Genomic DNA, 18,776 nt, shown 5'->3' on the forward strand with positions numbered 1-18,776 from the left:
GATTTATTATGATGGTGCATGTGCCAAGACTTGAATGCATTTTAAACTGGTGGAAATGAACGAAAGGCAGTACTCACCAAATCCTTGAAGGAAAAGTCCTTTAATCCAAACTTTAGTACTTTCTCATCGGCATGCAGGTGAGCGAGGGAGGTGTGCGGGGCAAAAGTGAAAAAAGGTTTCACCTCTTTCCCCCACACACCTCCTTCGCTCACCTGCATGCCATTGAGAAAGTCCTAAAATTTGAATTAAAAGACTTTTATTTCAAGGATTTGGTGAGTACTACCTTTTGTTCTTTAATAATATTAATAATAATCTTTATTTTTATATAGCGCTAACATATTCCGCAGCGCTTTACAGTTTGCACACATTATAATCACTGTCCCCGATGGGGCTCACAATCTAAATTCCCTATCAGTATGTCTTTGGAGTGTGGGAGGAAACCGGTGTACCCGGAGGAAACCCACGGAAACATGGGGAGAACATACAAACTCCTTTCTTTCCCACCAGTTTTTTATGCATTCCAAATTCAAAACTGCTTCAAGAAACACTTTAGGGAAAGAAAAACTTCTACATAAACTTCCCCCAAAAAGAGTTTCTTGAAATGTGAAAAACTCATAATTTTCTCAAAAATCTTTGAGTGATCATAGCCTAATATGAACAATGAAAATATGGCTAGTATGTCCGTCCTAACTCAGGAAGAGCCTAAATACAAAGATTATACTGCCATTTATTAATTTCATTCACCTTTTAATGTATGACTGAAGTGATTACTCAATGCTCAGCTTCAGGCTTATCTTGGCACTGGTTCAGCATTGCAAAAGATATTTTATGGTCTGGTTAAGGTAGGACACTTGTGTGACTCATACTGTTAATTTTAACAATTTGCTATTTCCCATAGGAAATCTTTTGGTTTATTTCATGTTATTTATAAAGAAAACTAGATGGAGGATCCGGAGGGCACTAATGTCACGATGGAGGCAGGCTTTGCAGCGTTGAGAATCTCTCCCCCCATGTGCTCACCCACCTATCCTCTCTCTCTTTCCCCATGTGCTGACTTAAGGGCCTGTCACACTAAGCGATATCGCTAGCAATATCGCTGTAACGTCACTGTTTTTTGTGACGTAGCAGCGATATTGCTAGTGATATCGCTATGTCTGATACTTACCTCCGACCAGCTCCCACGCTGGTTATCGCTGATCGCGCGAGAACGTCCTGGGCCGTTTCTCATCATCAGCTTCCTGCTGGGCTTTCTGTGGCGCCGACGAGCGACGCGTGGCCGCGGGCGAGAGGACGTCAGGATTGCCTCGTCTGACAGGTAAGTAGCGACCCCCGACCCCTGCTATGTCACTGGTGAGATCTGCCTGTGTGGCAGCTCACTAGCGACTAGCGACCGCGTCATATCGCTGGTCGGGATCGCTGGTGCATCGCTAAGTGTGACAGCACCTTTATCCCGTCTGTGCTCTCTTCTTTGACCTGTCTACTCCATGTGCTATCCCCCTTGTCTGCTGTCTCTCTCCTTCCTGTGCTGTGTTCTCCTCTCATGTGCTGTCCCGTTTGAGCTGTCTCCCCCCTGTGCTCTGCCTCTCTCACCCCTGAGCGCTTTCTCTCTCCCTCATCTGTGGTCTTCTCCTCTCAATTCATCTCTAGTCTCATTTGTCCGTTGTCGTCTTCAATGTTGTGCCTTTGCTACTTTCCTTTCATTGTCATTGGCGTACTTTTTAGAAGGAGCCATGTTGGCATTGATATTTGCTTTTTAAAGGGGTTTTCCCATGAACGAAAGTTCATTTTAAAAATTGTCTGTGTGTGACCATGTACAGAACATAACACAGCTCCTGGGCAGGGGAGGAAATAAAAGACAATACTGACATTACAGCAGGAGATCGCAGAGGTTTCATTTTGTGTGGTAAAGTATTGTTTAAAGACAGTCAGTGAAATATTTTATCTGACAAAATGAATTCTCTGTGATCCCCTGCTATAATGTCAGTGTTGTCTTTTGCTTTCTCCCCTGCCCAGGAGATGTGGTATACTCCGTACACGGTCAGACACAGACAATTTATAAAATGAACTTTTATTCGTGGAAAAACCCCTTCAATATGACCAGCTTCTTCTGCCTGTAGACATGTCGCGCATTTGCCACCGGGATCAACCGAATGATTTACTGCGCCTACGTGGAATTCGCGCAGGCGCAGTAAATCAGACCGCCGCCATCTTTGTGCAGACAGATAGTGGTGGTCATATTAAATCTGTGCATGCGCTCCTCCTGTGCAAAAATGGCAGCGGTCAGTGAATCATTCGGCTGATCCCGGCGGCGGCGTGTTTGCGACAGTGTTCCGCTGCTGGTACAGCACAAGAGGTTGCGTACGACGTATACAGTATGTGTGTGTGTGTGTGTGTGGTGCGACGGTGTTCTGCTGGTGGTACCGCACAATAGGCTGGTACCACCAGCAGTTTCCATATTGAGACACCCATCACTTGGGTGTCCCAATATGGCGGTCGGTGAACTTCCGCCACTTGGTATTCTGGGATCCAGACACATTTGGATGGAACAGGATGTGAAGACATTACAAGGTAAGTATATATTAAGATGGTGTGAAGTTCTTGTCATGTTTTTAGTATACTGTTATACCATCACTCTATCTGTTTTTTTCTTGCAGCTTATGCCCTATTTAGTGCTTGACATTCTTCGAGACTATCCCGGAGTGCCAGGACTTTTTGTGGCTTGTGCATATAGTGGTACTTTAAGGTGAGCAAGTCATTATTCCAAATATTATATTCCTTCTGATTTATTAACAGCTAGAGAATTATATTCTCACCGGTACTGCATAGTTTATGTGCAGACAACTACTCAGGACAACCACAGCCACAACCTCCATGTAATCCTCCCAGCCAAAATGTAGATTTTTTTTTTATATAGCACTAATATATTCCGCAGCGCTTTTCAGTTTGCACACATTATCATCGCTGTCCCCAATGGGGAGCACAATCTAAATTCCCTACCAGTATGTTTTTGGAACATGGGAGGAAACCCACGTAAACACGGAGAGAACATACAAACTCCTTGTAGATGTTGTCCTTGGTGGGATTTGAACCCAGGACTCCAGCGCTGCAGTGCTAACCACTGAGCCACCGTGCTGCCCAAATGTCAATTAACTTAAAGAAAAATGTAGCGGCACTTAAATAATGGGTTTATTTATTTGAAACAAGAATTAGCTGTGTCGGGCAGATGGCACCTCTGTTGTCCAATGCTGTTTTGCATGAACACATAATTTATCAAGGCCCCATGGGAGAAACACGTTTCTCAATTATAAAAATCACCCAGAAACATTAACATCACAAAATCATCTAGGAATAATCAAACCCATAAAAATATAAAGTATATACCAAAGTATAAACCCTATTTACAGTAATACTGCAAAATCATTTTTTTTCTTTTACACCCAAAGGTCCCAAGTGCATTACATCTACTAATAGTTCTATTCTCCATCTGCAGCAATTTACTATGTCTCTGTGAGCCATCAGCTAAGTGATCCACCTTTCTCAACCCAGCAAAAAATAAGATTTTACTCTCAGATCCATGACAAACATGGTTATTTAATTTGGCACATCCTTTTCCAGTGAAAACAGAGCGAACATGTTCCCTAAGGCCGCTTTCACACTTCAGGCTTTCGGTATCCGGCATGGTGCGGCGAAAAACCGGACTACCGGATTCAGCCGTAAATGCAGACACTGGATCCTTCTTTCTGCCGGATATATTCCTGGCAGAGAAGGTTTCCGGGCATGCGCAGTGCGAAAAACCGGTCCGGTGTTGGGAAAAAACGTTGCATACAATGTTTTTTCCAGATGCCGGACCGGCTATTTTCTCCGGATCCGGAAAAAACCGGATGCGCCACATTGCCATCCGGCGCAATGCGGCACCAATGAAACAGCAAGGGGAAAAAGCCGGATCTGGTCATAACAGGCGCCGGATCCGGCAGTCCGGTTTTTCGCCGCACCATGCCGGATACCGAAAGCCTGAAGTGTGAAAGTGGCCTAAAACAGACATGGAAGAATTTAATTGTTTTTCTGATATAAAGTTGAGAGCATGGTTAAAAAAATCACATACACAACAAAAAGGATTTCACAGGTAATAAAATCTCTTACAAAAAAACTCCTCTCCACCTGCATTAAGGTATTTTTTAGGAACAAATTGGGAACAAAATGAACAGTGGCAACATTTATCATTTCCATTTTGCAGCCAATCACCATTATCTTTTTTCTTCAAAAAAACATCCTTGTACTAGTTTCTACTTCAGATTACGGCACCCACTAAAATACCATAGATGGGATAGAGGCTCTATCTTTTAAACCAAGGTCATCAAACAGTAATGTTCAGGCTGTCTAACAGCCATAAATCATGCAGCCGCAGGGACTTGAACATAATATATGAGCACGCCCAAGATTCTCGGATAACATCCAAGCATTCTTGACCAATACATTTTCTGAGCATGCTCGTTCATCACTAAAGTACTCCTTCCTAACCAAATCGTAACAACCAAAATATTAATTTGAATTTCTCCATATTTAGCCACAAATGGCATATTCCAAGAATTATTGTTAAGGTGATTAACAAAATCCATGAATTAATTTTATCACGGGACCAAATTATCAACATATCATGTATACAGTATATCTACTCTAGGGTTTTATATGTTGGATGGATTATGTTCAGTGTAAATTAAATTAATTGCATTGTTTTCTAAAGAATGGGGAATTTATTATACAAAGCAGACACTGCAGTCCTTTTTTGCAGCAAAATATAAGCTAGGGCTACATGACTATTGCACACTATTGCCAGGTAGGGAAAGTGCACTCCATTATGTATGGAAAATGTAATTGTTCTAGGGGTTCTCAATAGAAGTCAAATCTCAAGGAATGTAAAAGTCCAGGAATGCTATATTCACATTCATCTGGTAATGGATATTGTAGAATTGCAAAGGAATTTCAGGGGTTAATATTACAATCCTACTCTATAGCATTGAGATCTGCCAAACTGGAAGCATATAGGTATATTCACACACAACAGATTTGTTGCATAGATTTCAGTGACTGTCACATTTTTATAATTTCACTGAAACAACCTATTCAGATAAATGGAACAGAAATTTCTGGAAAAAAAAATCTGCCACAGTGTAATAAATCGGTGTTAGGCCACATTCAAAGATTCACTATTTGGTCAGTATTTCACATCAGTATTTGTGAGTCACAACCAGGAGTGGGTGATAAATCCAGAAGCGGTGATGTGTTTCTATTATACTTTTCCTCTGAATGTCCCACTCCTGGTTTTGACTTACAGATAAAATACTGACCAAATACTGAATGTATGAACGTGGCCTAATAAATTTCTTTCCATGATTTTATAGAAAATAACTAATTTTACCTCTTGCTGATGTCTATAATTTTTCACAAATGAGAAAATTTTTAGGTACGAAGCTAAAACATGAATTTGGGATTTGGGTTGTATAAGAGAAGTATTACTAATGGTTGTTCTTTAAACAGGACCTGTCACTTGCCATTAAAAAAGAATTGCTGCTGCGCAGAATCCGTCACTGCTGTTTCTTGTTCCTGCCCTTCTTCATTCCTGTGATATGGCCGCCCTCTTTCTTGTATGTAAATATAGTCAAGTTATCCAATGGAGTGTGTTAGGCGTCAGGTTCCTGCAACTGCACAGCAGGGATCCAGAGGTTGCATTCAGCGGTCTCCCATTTTCCATCGACTGCAGAAGAGCCTGCTCAGCAATCCCATCGTTCCCGATGCTCTGCTCAGACCAGCTCTGTGGGTCTGGCTGTTGCTGCCACCTCTGGGCCAGCAATAGCAATGCAGGCTGCTCAGCAGCAAGCCACTCCAGAGGCTATGTCCTCTGTCGCTCCACTGAGCATGCTCACAAGACGATCTTTCATTGGAGATCGGGAGTCACATGCCCAGGTCCTTCTCCAGATCTGATTGGTCCATCTCAGGGATCTGGAAGCTTCCAGAAGGTCCCGGCTATAAAAGGATCGCATGGCCGCTCAGCCATGCGCTAGTATAGACTCTAGTTGCTACCTGTGTGAATGATGACGGATGCATGGACTTGCAAATGACTCATTAAGATTCCCCTCCCTTTGATATTACGTGGGAGGATAGGGAACTAGTGTTAGAGTCAGTGCCAGTCAGTGGCAAGCTACAGGCCACAGTGCATGTCATACACGGTACTAGCTACCAGTCATTGTCATCCTGCGGCAGTGTCCTTTGTCGCGCTGCAGTCAGCAGTACCTATTGGCGTCCGCCGTTGCGACGCTGCACGTACGATAGGTCTAGAGGGACGCTGACCCTGTGCCTTGGGCCCGAGTCCTGTTACCATATACCGTGCGTGCTTTCCGCTGAGACCTGTGAGTTCAACATGATCAGCATTTGTGTTTAACCCTTTGGCGTCTCTGTGAATTAACAGAGTCTGCCCAGCGCACACCGGGTGACGTTCAACTCATTTATAGCTACAGGAAGCGACTAGAGGCTGTTATTTTTGCAAAAGGAGGATCTACGAAATATTAATGTCACTTTTATGTTGAGGTGCCCATACTTTTGCACCGGTCAAATTTTGTTTAAATGCAGATTGCACATTTTCTGTTAGTACAATAAACTTCATTTGAATCCAGAAATATAACTGAGTCCATCAGTTATTAGATATATGAAACTGAAATAGCTGTTGCAAAAACCAAAATTGTTATAAAGAAAAAAGGTTAACATTAACCCCTTCCTGACATGAGACGTACTATCCCGTCCACGGTACCCGGGCCCGTATGACCGGGGACGGGATAGTACGTCTACCGCGATCAGCGGCGCCCACGTGGTGAGCGCCGCTGATCGCGGCCGGGTGTCAGCTGATTATCACAGCTGACACCCGGCACTACGTGTCAGGGGCGGTCACGGACCGCCCCCGACACGTTAACCCCTTGCACACCGCGATCAAACATGATCGCGGTGTACCGGGGGTTAAAGGGAAGCATCGGCAGGGAGGGGGCTCCCTCCGTGCTTCCCTGAGCCCCCCACGGCAGCGCAATGTGCAGCGCTGCTGCGGGGGGCTCCTTTCCTCCAGGAGGAATCCAAGATGGCGACGGGGGCCTTCGGGGGCCTGGGGAAGCTGGCTTCCTCAGTGCCTGCAAAGCGCAGGCATGAGGAAGCCTTGTGCACTGCCTGTGACAGATTGCTGATCTGTCACAGTGATCTGTGATGTCACAGATCAGCGATCTGTCACAGGACAGTGATGTCCCACCTGGGACTATGTAATAAAGTAAAAAAAAAATTAAAAAAAAGTGTAAAAATAAATTTAAAAAAATCGCCAAATAAATTAGTAAAAAAAAAAAAAAATATTCCCCAATAAATTCATTTTTTGAAAATAATAAAAAAAAAAAACAATAAAAGTACACATATTAGGTATCGCCGCGTCCGTAACGACCTGCCCTATAAAACTGTCCCATTAGTTAACCCCTTTAGCGAACCCCTTAAAAAATAAAAATAAAAAACGAAGCAAAAAATAATGATTTATTATCATACCGCCAAACAAAAAGTGCAATAACGCGCGATCAAAAAGACGCATATAAATATCCATGATACCGCTGAAAACGTCATCTTGTCCCGCAAAAAACAAGCCGCCACACAGCATCATCAGCGAAAAAATAAAAAAGTTATAACTCGCAGAATAAAGCGATGCAAAAATAATTATTTTTTATATAAAATAGTTTTCATTGCATAAAACCGACAAAAACATAAAAAAACGACCTAAATGAGGTATCGCTGTAACCGTACTGACCCGAAGAATAAAACCGCTTTATCAATTTTACCGCACGCGGAACGGTGTAAACGCACCCCCCCCAAAAGAAATTCATGAAACGCTGGTTTTTGTTCATTCTGCGTCCCAAAAATCGGAATAAAAAGCAATCAAAAAATTTCACGTGCCCGAAAATGGTACCAATAAAAACGTCAAATCGTCCCGCAAAAAATAAGACCTCACATGACTCGGTGGGTCAAAATACGGAAAAATTATAGCTCTCAATATGTGGTGATGCAAAAACTATTTTTACAATAAAAAGCGTCTTTTAGCGTGCGACAGCCGCCAAACATAAAAACCGCCATAAATAGTAAATCAAACCCCCCGTTATCACCCCCTTAGTTAGGGAAAAATAATAAAATAAAAAAAATGTATTTATTTCCATTTTTCCATTAGGGTTAGGGCTAGGGTTAGGGCTAGGGGTGTGTTGGGGTAGGGTTGGGGTAGGGTTAGGGCTAGGGTTAGGGCTAGGGTTAGGGCTAGGGTTAGGGCTAGGGCTAGGGCTAGGGTTAGGGGCGTGTTGGGGTTCGGGTTGGAGTTAGAATTGGGGGTTTCCACTGTTTGGGCACATCAGGGGCTCTCCAAATGCAACATGGCGTCTGATCTCAATTCCAGCCAATTCTGAGTTGAAAAAGTCAAATGGTGCTCCTTCCCTTCCAAGCTCTGCTATGCGCCCAAACAGTGTTTTACCCCCACATGTAGGGTAGCAGCCTACTCAGGACAAATTGCAAAACAATTTTTGGGGTCCAATTTCTCCTGTTACCCTTAGGAAAATAAAAAATTGGGGGCAAAAATATCATTTTTGTGGAAAAAAATGATTTTTTTATTTTCACATCCGAGTGTTATAAACTTCTGTGAAGCACTTGGGGGTTCAAAGTGCTCACCACACATCTAGATAAGTTCCGTGGGGGGTCTAGTGTCCAAAATGGGGTCACTTGTGGGGAGTTTCAATAGTTTAGGTACATCAGGGGCTCTCCAAACGCACATGACACCCGCAGACCATTCCATCAAAGTCTGCATTCCAAAACGTCACTGCTTCCCTTCCGAGCCCCGACGTGTGTCCATACAGTAGTTTTCTCCCAAATATGGGGTGTCAGCGTACTCAGGACAAATTGGACAACAACTTTTGGGGTCCAATTTCTCCTGGTACCCTTGGGAAAATAAAAAAATGGTGACTAAAAGATCATGTTTGTGGAAAAAATACGAATTTTTTATTTTCACGCCCGGGCGTTGTAAACTTCTGTGAAGCACTGGGGGGTCAAAGTGCTCACCTCACATATAGATAAGTTCCTTAGGGGGTCTAGTTTACAAAATGGTGTCATTTGTGGGGGGTTTCCACTGTTTAGGTACATTAGGGGCTCTCCAAAGGCAACATGACACCCGCAGACCATTCCATCAAAGTCTGCATTCCAAAACGTCACTACTTCCCTTCCGAGCCCCGACGTGTGCCCATACAGTAGTTTTCTCCCACATATGGGGTAGCAGCGTACTCAGGACAAATTGGACAACAACTTTTGGGGTCCAATTTCTCCTGGTACCCTTGGGAAAATAAAAAAATGGTGACTAAAAGATCATGTTTGTGGAAAAAATACGAATTTTTTATTTTCACGCCCGGGCGTTGTAAACTTCTGTGAAGCACTGGGGGGGTCAAAGTGCTCACCACACATCTAGATAAGTTCCTTGGGGGGTCTAGTTTACAAAATGGTGTCATTTGTGGGGGGTTTCCACTGTTTAGGTACATTAGGGGCTCTCCAAAGGCAACATGACACCCGCAGACCATTCCATCAAAGTCTGCATTCCAAAACGTCACTACTTCCCTTCCGAGCCCTGACGTGTGCCCATACAGTAGTTTTCTCCCACATATGGGGTATCAGCATACTCAGGACAAATTGGACAACAACTTTTGGGGTCCAATTTCTCCTGGTACCCTTGGGAAAATAAAAAAATGGTGACTAAAAGATCATGTTTGTGGAAAAAATACGAATTTTTTATTTTCACGCCCGGGCGTTGTAAACTTCTGTGAAGCACTGGGGGGTCAAAGTGCTCACCACACATCTAGATAAGTTCCTTAGGGGGTTTAGTTTCCAAAATGGTGTCATTTGTGGGGGGGTTCCACTGTTTTGGTACATCAGGAGTTTTCCAAACGCGACATGGTGTCCGATCTCAATTCCAGCCAAAAACGTCAAATGGCGCTGCTTCCCTTCCGAGCTCTGCCATGCGCCCAAATAGTGGTTTACCCCCACATGTGGGGTATCAGCGTACTCAGGACAAATTGCACAATAACTTTTAGGGTCCTGTTACCCTTGGAAAAATAAGAATTGAGGGTGAAAAGATCATTTTTGTGGAAAAAATATGATTTTTTAATTGTATGGCTTTATGTTATAAACTTCTGTGAAGCCCATGGGGGTTCAAAGTTCTCACCACACATCTAGATAAGTTCCTTAGGGGGTCTAGTTTCCAAAATGGTGTCATTTGTGGGGGGTTTCCACTGTTTTGGTACATCAGGGGTTTTCCAAACGCGACATGGTGTCCGATCTCAATTCCAGCCAAAAACGTCAAATGGCGCTGCTTCCCTTCCGAGCTCTGCCATGCGCCCAAATAGTGGTTTACCCCCACATGTGGGGTATCAGCGTACTCAGGACAAATTGCACAATAACTTTTAGGGTCCTGTTACCCTTGGAAAAATAAGAATTGAGGGTGAAAAGATCATTTTTGTTGAAAAAATATGATTTTTTAATTGTATGGCTTTATGTTATAAACTTCTGTGAAGCCCATGGGGGTTCAAAGTTCTCACCACACATCTAGATAAGTTCCTTAGGGGGTCTATTTTCCAAAATGGTGTCATTTGTGGGGGGTTTCCACTGTTTTGGTACATCAGGGGTTTTCCAAACGCGACATGGTGTCCGATCTCAATTCCAGCCAAAAACGTCAAATGGCGCTGCTTCCCTTCCGAGCTCTGCCATGCGCCCAAATAGTGGTTTACCCCCACATGTGGGGTATCAGCGTACTCAGGACAAATTGCACAATAACTTTTAGGGTCCTGCTACCCTTGGGAAAATAAAAATTGGGGTGAAAAGATCATTTTTGTGGAAAAAATATGATTTTTTAATTGTACCGCTGTACGTTATAAACTTCTGTAAAGCCCTTGTGGGTTCAAAGTTCTCACCACATATCTAGATAAGTTCCTTGGGGGGTCTAGTTTCCAAAATGGGGTCACTTGTTGGGGGTTTCCACTGTTTAGGTACATCAGGGACTCTCCAAACGTGACATGGCGTCCAATCTGAATTCCAGCCAATTTTGCATTGAAAAAGTCAAACGGCGCTCCTTCCATTCTGAGCTCTGCCATGCGCCGAAACAGTCGTTCCCCCCACATATCAGGTATCTGCGTACTCAGGACAAATTGCACAATAACTTTTGCAGTTCAATTTCTCCTGTTACCCTTGGTAAAATAAAAAAAATTGAACCTGAAGTATTTTTTTTATGAAAAAAAGTTAGATGTTCATTTTTTTTTAAATATTCAAAAAAATTCCTGTGACGCACCTAAAGGGTTAATAAACTTCTTGAATGTGGTTTTGAGCACCTTAAGGGGTGCAGTTTTTAGAATGGTGTCACTTTTGGGTATTTTCTATCATATAGACCCCTCAAAGTGGCTTCAAATGTGATGTGGTCCTAAAAATAAAATGGTGTTGTAAAAATGAGAAATCGCTGGTCAACTTTTAACCCTTATAACTTCCTAACAAAAAAAAATTTTGGTTCCAAAATTGTGCTGATGTAAAGTAAACATGTGGGAAATGTTAGTTATCAAGTTTTTTGTGTGCCGTATCTCTGTGATTTAAGGGCATAAAAATTCAAAGTTGGAAAATTGCGAAATTTTCAAAATTTTCGCCAAATTTCCGTTTTTCTCACAAATAAACGCAAGTTATTTGAACGAAATGTTACCACAAACATGAAGTACAATATGTCATGAGAAAACAATGTCAGAATCACCGGTATCCATGGAAGCGTTCGAGAGTTATGACCTCATAAAGGTACAGTGGTCAGAATTGTAAAAATTGGCCCGGTCATGAACGTGCAAACCACCCTTGGGGGTGAAGGGGTTAATAGGGGTGCCCAAACTTTAACATATGACTGTATGTCAAAGAACAATAAGAATATGCTCACACATAATGAAGATTACGGCGCTGTATCACCGCACGGAGCTACTCCTGATGATCTCTTTTATTGTGGTCTTTAATGTTAATGTTGCTTTCTTTAGCACAGTGTCATCAAGCATCAATGCGCTGGCTGCAGTCACTGTAGAAGACCTAATAAAACCATACACTAATCTTTCTGATAGAAAGCTGTCATGGATGTCAAAAGGAATGAGTGAGTCTCTAAAGTTTTATTATATGATACATTTGCTGTAAATTTATGGTTTGTGTCTGGAGATAATGCACCTTGTTTTGTAAGTGGATCTGGACCAGTAAAAATGGACAGTAGAGTAAATCGTTAGATGCGGTGATAGTGGAGGTCAGTGTCCTCTCTTGATTACATTGTTCCTCCAGGTTTTGTATTTTGACATGACTGACTAATCTCTCGTACTTTTTGGATGCTGAACACGGAAATGACATTGAAAATGTAAGATTGGTTCATATTTGGACTGGACAGTGGGGGAAAAAGGAGAGAACATGAAGTTTAATGAGATTTTCTTTTATTACAAAGAAATTGCACGTTTATCCTTCATTTCTTTTTGTATTTCTCTTGTACTCCATTTCTCTTGTACTTTTCAGTGACTGCAATATCCTGATGAAAACGCTCCTCATATTCATCACTAAATGCAATTAATGGAGAAGAGGTGAAACGAGGAAGAGAACAGGAATTATTTTCCATAGGTGTCACATGAAATGCCATGCCTGTTGTAGAGGGCAAACCCAATAGGCTGAAATTACTTTGATTTAATATTAACAAATTATTATTATATATTCATATTAACTTTATTGCTTAATATTGAGCAGAATTAATTTTGTTGACCAGCTGTTACTGATAATACATGTTACAATAGGACATATCGTAACATGTATTCTTATGAGTAGCAGCTTATCAACACCATATAATTTACTATTCTTTATAAAGTTTCTAAAAGTAGAGAACCCTATTACTTCTGTTATTCAGACTTGTACTATGATCAACAGCTTGTCCCATACAGAAGATGACACCTCAGCCCGCCACACATTAAATTATGCCCTCAGTCACGCCCACACACTATAGATTTTCCCACAGCTTCCCACACACATTCTCATGTCCCCCTACCTCCTCACACAGTGCAATATCCATCCCCACAGTCCTCCAAACATTACAATGTCCCCACAACCTCCTACACACAAAGTATGATGCATGAACAGTTCCCAACAAAATGTGATAGTTTTAGCTTTCCCAAACACAGTATGATCCCCTACATTTGTATAGGTTCGTCGGATGCAGTGAACAGCCGGAGCCAGAGAAGGGGTTAACAAAATTTACTAAAGTAATTTTCGAATATATATATTGAAGGAAACATTCTGCGCAGGGAGGTGTTGAGACAAGCAGTGAAATTTACAAGAAAACACAACAAGAAGTAAAAAGTGAAGATAAGGACTTATCGCTTGAAGATCTTATTGTAGAAAGGTTGGAACGGTTCCCGACGGCGTCGCAGTCCGTGAACAAAGTCCTTGGCTCTGTGGCGTAAGAACAAGATGCACTGCCTCCTGACTGTGACGAAGTATTCCAATCTGTTGGTCCTGGGGTTGTTGAACTTGGGTCCATTGAATTTGGGTCCGTTGAACTTGGGGTGAAGTTCCTGCGGTGGGTTGTGGAAGTGTGACACGTCTTGCCGGGAGCACGATGTCGTACAGGCCGCAGGTATGACTAGGCATTGTGCAGAGTCACAGCATCCAGGGAAAGTTGGTAAATCAGCTGCACTACCCATTACAGGTTTCATACAGGTTTCATTATGGGCAGCACGGTGGCTCAGTGGTTAGCGCTGCAGCCTTGCAGCGCTGGGGTCCTGGGTTCGAATCCCACCAAGGTCAACATCTGCAAGGAGTTTGTATGTTCTCCCCGTGTTTGCGTGGGTTTCCTCCGGGTACTCCGGTTTCCTCCCACACTTTAAAGACATACTGATAGGGAATTTAGATTGTGAGCCTCATCGGGGACAGTGATGATAATGTGTGCAAACTGTGAAGCGCTGCGGAATATGTTAGCGCTATATAAAAATAAAGATTATTATTATTATTATACATGGGAAGGCACTGGATGGAGTGCTCGAGAGGGGAACAGTCTGAGAAAGGATAGCGTCAGTGGCGGTAGTTGAGGAGAGAGAGTCAACCTTCGTCCTGCTCTGTAGTCGCCTTCCCACCAAGTCCCTTTCGTTCCCACGCTCCATTCCTTTTAAGTCCCCCATGCCCCCTTCAGTCAGGCGCTCGAGCTTTCCCCGCCCAGTCAAGTTAGGCACGTCAGACCAGTCATCCTCCTGCAACAGCGGTGGCGGCCCCGGCAGTTCTGGCCCCAGAGCATATCTCTGTCCAATGACGTTATTCCTGTTCACCCCCTTACATTTTCAATGAACACAGTATAATACCCTCCACACAGTATTATCCCTTACAGCATGATAGCTCACAGGACCCCCCACAAACATTATGATGTCTCCACAAAGTATGAATCCCCACAGGTGGTCCAACAGCTTCCCCACACTGTGTAGGGTAGTGTGGGGTTAATCAAACTGAATATGATGCCCCCACAGCCCCCCCACATAAATTGTGATGGATCCCAAAGAATACCCACACAGTATAAACCTCCACAACCTCCCACACAAAATGTTTGCCCCAGAGCCCCCACACCATTATGATGGACCCATACAATCACCCACACAGTATGATGGCCCCACAGGTCCTTACACACACGATTATGGCCCCACAACTCCCCAAGCACAGTATAAAGTGTCCACATGTTAGTGAATGCTAATTTAAAAAATACAATAAAAAACAAAACAAATGCTACTCACCTCACTCCCATTCCGTGACACGCTACTCCAGTCTTTTCCTCACAGCAGGTGCAATCTAGTTACTTCATTTCATCAGCTGCAGTGAGTCTCTTGATCACAAGCTGAATGGTAATAGAGGTAGAAACATCGCTCTACTCCACTATTATATTCACTAGTAGCTGCAGATCCTGAAGATGCAGATGCTGGTGAAAGCGTTTGCACACTTTTGCGCACTTAAAGTAGCAGAGATTCTTAGCCAGAAAAGTTGGAGAGTGTCAAGAGAGTGTCATGCAATTTTTTTTTCTCACCTATCATCCATATATCATGTGTATGCAGTCTGTATGCAATGCATTTTTAACATCAGTTTTTACATACAGTAATTGTCTGTCATTGCAAGCTGGTTTTCGAGCTAATAAAACAATCTTCTATAGAGATATAGATAGATGATAGATGATAAATAGATAATAGTAATAAATATGTCAATGAGATATATAATTAGTTCAGTGGGTGTGTAGTTTACTGTACTTATACTTAGCTAATGAATATAAAATTAAATGAAAAAAATGCATGGGGTCCCCCTTATTTTTAATACCCAGCTGAGGTAAAGCAGACAGCTGGGGGACAATGTTATTATTCTGGAAAGAGGCCAATATCCATGAAGCTTCCCAGCCTATTAACCCCTTAACGTCCATTGACAGGCATAGCCCGTCATGGCAGGATGTCAGTTCCCGCATCATGATGGGCTATGCCCGTCATGCCTTTGAACTACCACTGGGTGTAAACACGCAGTGGTAGTTCAGTGCCGACAGCTGTCTATGACAGCTGAGAGGTATGGCAAGGGGTGCAGGGACCCTTGCAGTCGGTCCCCACACCCAGAACGCTGCGATCGATCAGTCAATCTGACAGACCGATCACAGCATGAGCGAGCAGGAGATGCTGAAATTTCAGCATCTCCTGCCCGGTAAATGCAGGAGCTCAGTGCTTCCAGTGGCTGAGCTTCCTGCACTTACAGACAGGAGCAGCGTCCGTGCTGCCTCTGGCTGTTAACCCCCTGATTGCTGCGATCGCAGCGTTCAAGGGGGAGGCAGAGGGTCGGTGGCTCCCTCTGCCTCAGATCGGCTTCCCCGCGATATAATCGTGGGGCCCGATCTAACCCATGATGACCTGGGTCACAGCATGGTCTCAGCAGCTTTCTCCATAGGTATAATGCATTGCAATGCTGGAGCATTGCAATGTATTATACCTGCAATCAAAGTAAAAAAGTGAAAGTCCCATAAAGGGACAAGGTAAAAATTAAAAAAGAAATATGTAAAAAAAATATTAAAAAATAATAAAAATAATTTAAAAATCCCCTAAAAAATACACGTTTTTATGTAAAAAAAATTAAAATAAACAAGAACAATACACATGTTTGGTATCACCGCGTCCGTAAAAATCCCATCTATACAAGTTTCACCCTAGTTAACCCCTTCAGTGAACGCCATGAAAAAAACCCACAAAAAAGTAGCAAATTATACTTTTTCCAAGCGGTATCATCATACCGCTTGGAAAAAGTAATAAAAAAGAAATGGTAATAAATATAGTATCACTGAAAGTGCCATCTTTTCCTGCAAAAAACAAGCCACCATACAGCTCCATCAGTGGAAAAATAAAAAACTTATAGCTCTCAGAATAAAGTGATGCAAAAACAAATATTTTTTCTATAAAAGTTTTTATTGTGTAAAAAACGCCAAAACATAAAGATATAAATGATGTATCGCTGTAATTGTACTGATCCGAAGAATAACGCTGCCTTACCAATTTTACCACACACGGAACGGAGAAAAAAAAATTCCTGAATTGTTGGTTTTTGTTCATTCTGCCGCCACAATAATTGGAATAGAAAGCGATCAAAAAACGTTATGTGCCCGAAAATTGTACCAATAGAAACGTCAGCTCGTCCCGCAAAAAACAAGCCTGCACATGACTGTCGGCCGAAATATGGAAAAATTATAGCTCTCAAAACACGGTGATGCAAAAATTTCTTACAAAAAAAATTCTTTCAAAAAAAGCGTCTTTTAGTGTGCGACAGAAGCTAAACATGAAAAAAGGATATAAATCTGGTATCACTGTAATCGTACCAACCTGAACAATAAAGTCGCCTAATCACTAATACCGCACGAGGAACGGCGTAAAAAATAAAATCAATTCTTCACCTTTTGTGGATTTGTTCATTCTGCATCCCAAAGATCGCAGTAAGGCGATCACAGTGGTTCCCCCCACATATGGGGTATCAGCGTACTCAGGACAAATTGCAAAACAACTTTTGGGGTCCTATTTCTCCTGTTACCATTATGAAAATAAAAATTTTGGGGCAAAAAGATCATTTTTGTGGAAAAAATATGATTTTTTTTTTTTACGGCTCTATGATATCAACTTCTGTGAAGCCCTTAGGGGTTCAGAGCTCTCACCACACTTCTAAATAAGTTCCTTGGGGGGGTCTAGTTTCCAAAATGGGGTCACTTGTGGGGGTTTCCACTGTTTAGGTACATCAGGGGCTCTCCAAATACGACATGGCGTCCGCTCTCGATTCCAGCCAATTTGAAATTCAAAATCTCAAATGATGCTCCTTCTCTTCTGAGCACTGCCATGCGCCTAAAGATTGGTCTTCCTCCACACATAGAGTATCGATGTACTCAGGAGAAATTGCACAACAAATATTGTGGTTCATTTTCTCCTAATACCCTTGATAAAACAAAAAAAAATGGTCTCCGAAGAAAAGTTAAATGTTAATTTTTTCCTTCCACATTGCTTCAATTCTTGTGAAGTACCTAAAGGGTTAATTAAACTTCTTGAATGTGGTTTTGAACACCTTGAGGGGAGCAGTTTTTAGAATGGTGTCACTTTTGGGTATCTTCTGTTATATTGAACCCCCAAACTCACTTCAAATGTGAGGTGGTCCTTAAAAAAATGGCTTTCTAAATTTTGTTGGGAAAAATGAGAAATTGCTGGTCAACTTTTAACCCTTATAACTTCCTAACAAAAAAAAAATATGTTTCCATAATTGTGCTGATGTAAAGTTGACATGTGGGAAACGTTATTTATTAACTATTTTGTGGGACATCACTCTCTGATTTAAGGGTACAAAAATTAAAAGTTTGGAAATTGCAAAATTTTCAAAATTTTCACCATATTTCCGTTTTTTTCACAAATTAACGCAAGTCATATCAAAGAAATTTTACCACTAACGTGAAGCAAAATATGTCACGAAAAAATATTCTCAGAATCAGCGGGATCCGTTGAAGCGTTCCAGAGTTATTACCACATAAAGTGACAGTGGTCCGATTTTAAAATTAAGGCCTGGTCATTAACCTACAAAGTGGCTTGGTCCTTAAGGGGATAATTACAGCTAACAGCTGTCTTTGTTTTTATCCTATTTTTTTCTTTTATTTCTTTATTTTTTAGTTAAGTACAAGTACAATAAACTACAAACGCTGCAATAATTATATATCTCACTGACATCTTTCTATCTATGCTGATGGCTCGGGCTGTGAATATACTGTACTCGGCTGATGAAATGTCGTGTTTCCTATGAGATGGGTGCATAAAAATCGGATGGCACATGCCTGGCCCATGTGCCGTGCAATATTTCTTTTCTCGCCCACTGACTTGAATTAATGAGTCTCAGTCGCTTTAAACGACCATACTAATATATTTAATTACTTTTAATATGTAGGGGTGGAGTGAATACTTTATCCAGGGAGATAAGCGGCAGATAGACTACACTCTACTGTCCTGGTGTAAATGATGATCAACAAGGCCAATCCTTCTTGTAATGATTTCATCTGTCACTACTGGGTCATTCACGAAGATAACAACAGAATTTGCCACTCATTTATTATTGTAGTGTGTAAGAAGGTTTTCCTTGACCGTACAGGTTTTTTTTGTTTTGGTTTCATA

General features: G+C 42.0%; 1 protein-coding gene across 1 annotated transcript in view; it reads left to right on the forward strand.

Annotated features, from left to right (window-relative positions):
- LOC141048955 (sodium-coupled monocarboxylate transporter 1-like) overlaps positions 1–18,776 on the forward strand; it is a 125,296-nt gene that overhangs the window by 25,404 nt on the left and 81,116 nt on the right. Inside the window, exons 8-9 of the mRNA XM_073545024.1 lie at positions 2,655–2,743; positions 12,096–12,205. Of these exons, the coding sequence (XP_073401125.1) occupies positions 2,655–2,743; positions 12,096–12,205 (199 nt within the window). The remainder of the gene's footprint in view (positions 1–2,654; positions 2,744–12,095; positions 12,206–18,776) is intronic.

The sequence above is a fragment of the Dendrobates tinctorius genome, unplaced genomic scaffold (genome assembly GCF_039654945.1).
Source record: "Dendrobates tinctorius isolate UK_male_01 unplaced genomic scaffold, ASM3965494v1 ptg000139l, whole genome shotgun sequence".
In the NCBI taxonomy this organism is placed as follows: domain Eukaryota; kingdom Metazoa; phylum Chordata; class Amphibia; order Anura; family Dendrobatidae; genus Dendrobates; species Dendrobates tinctorius.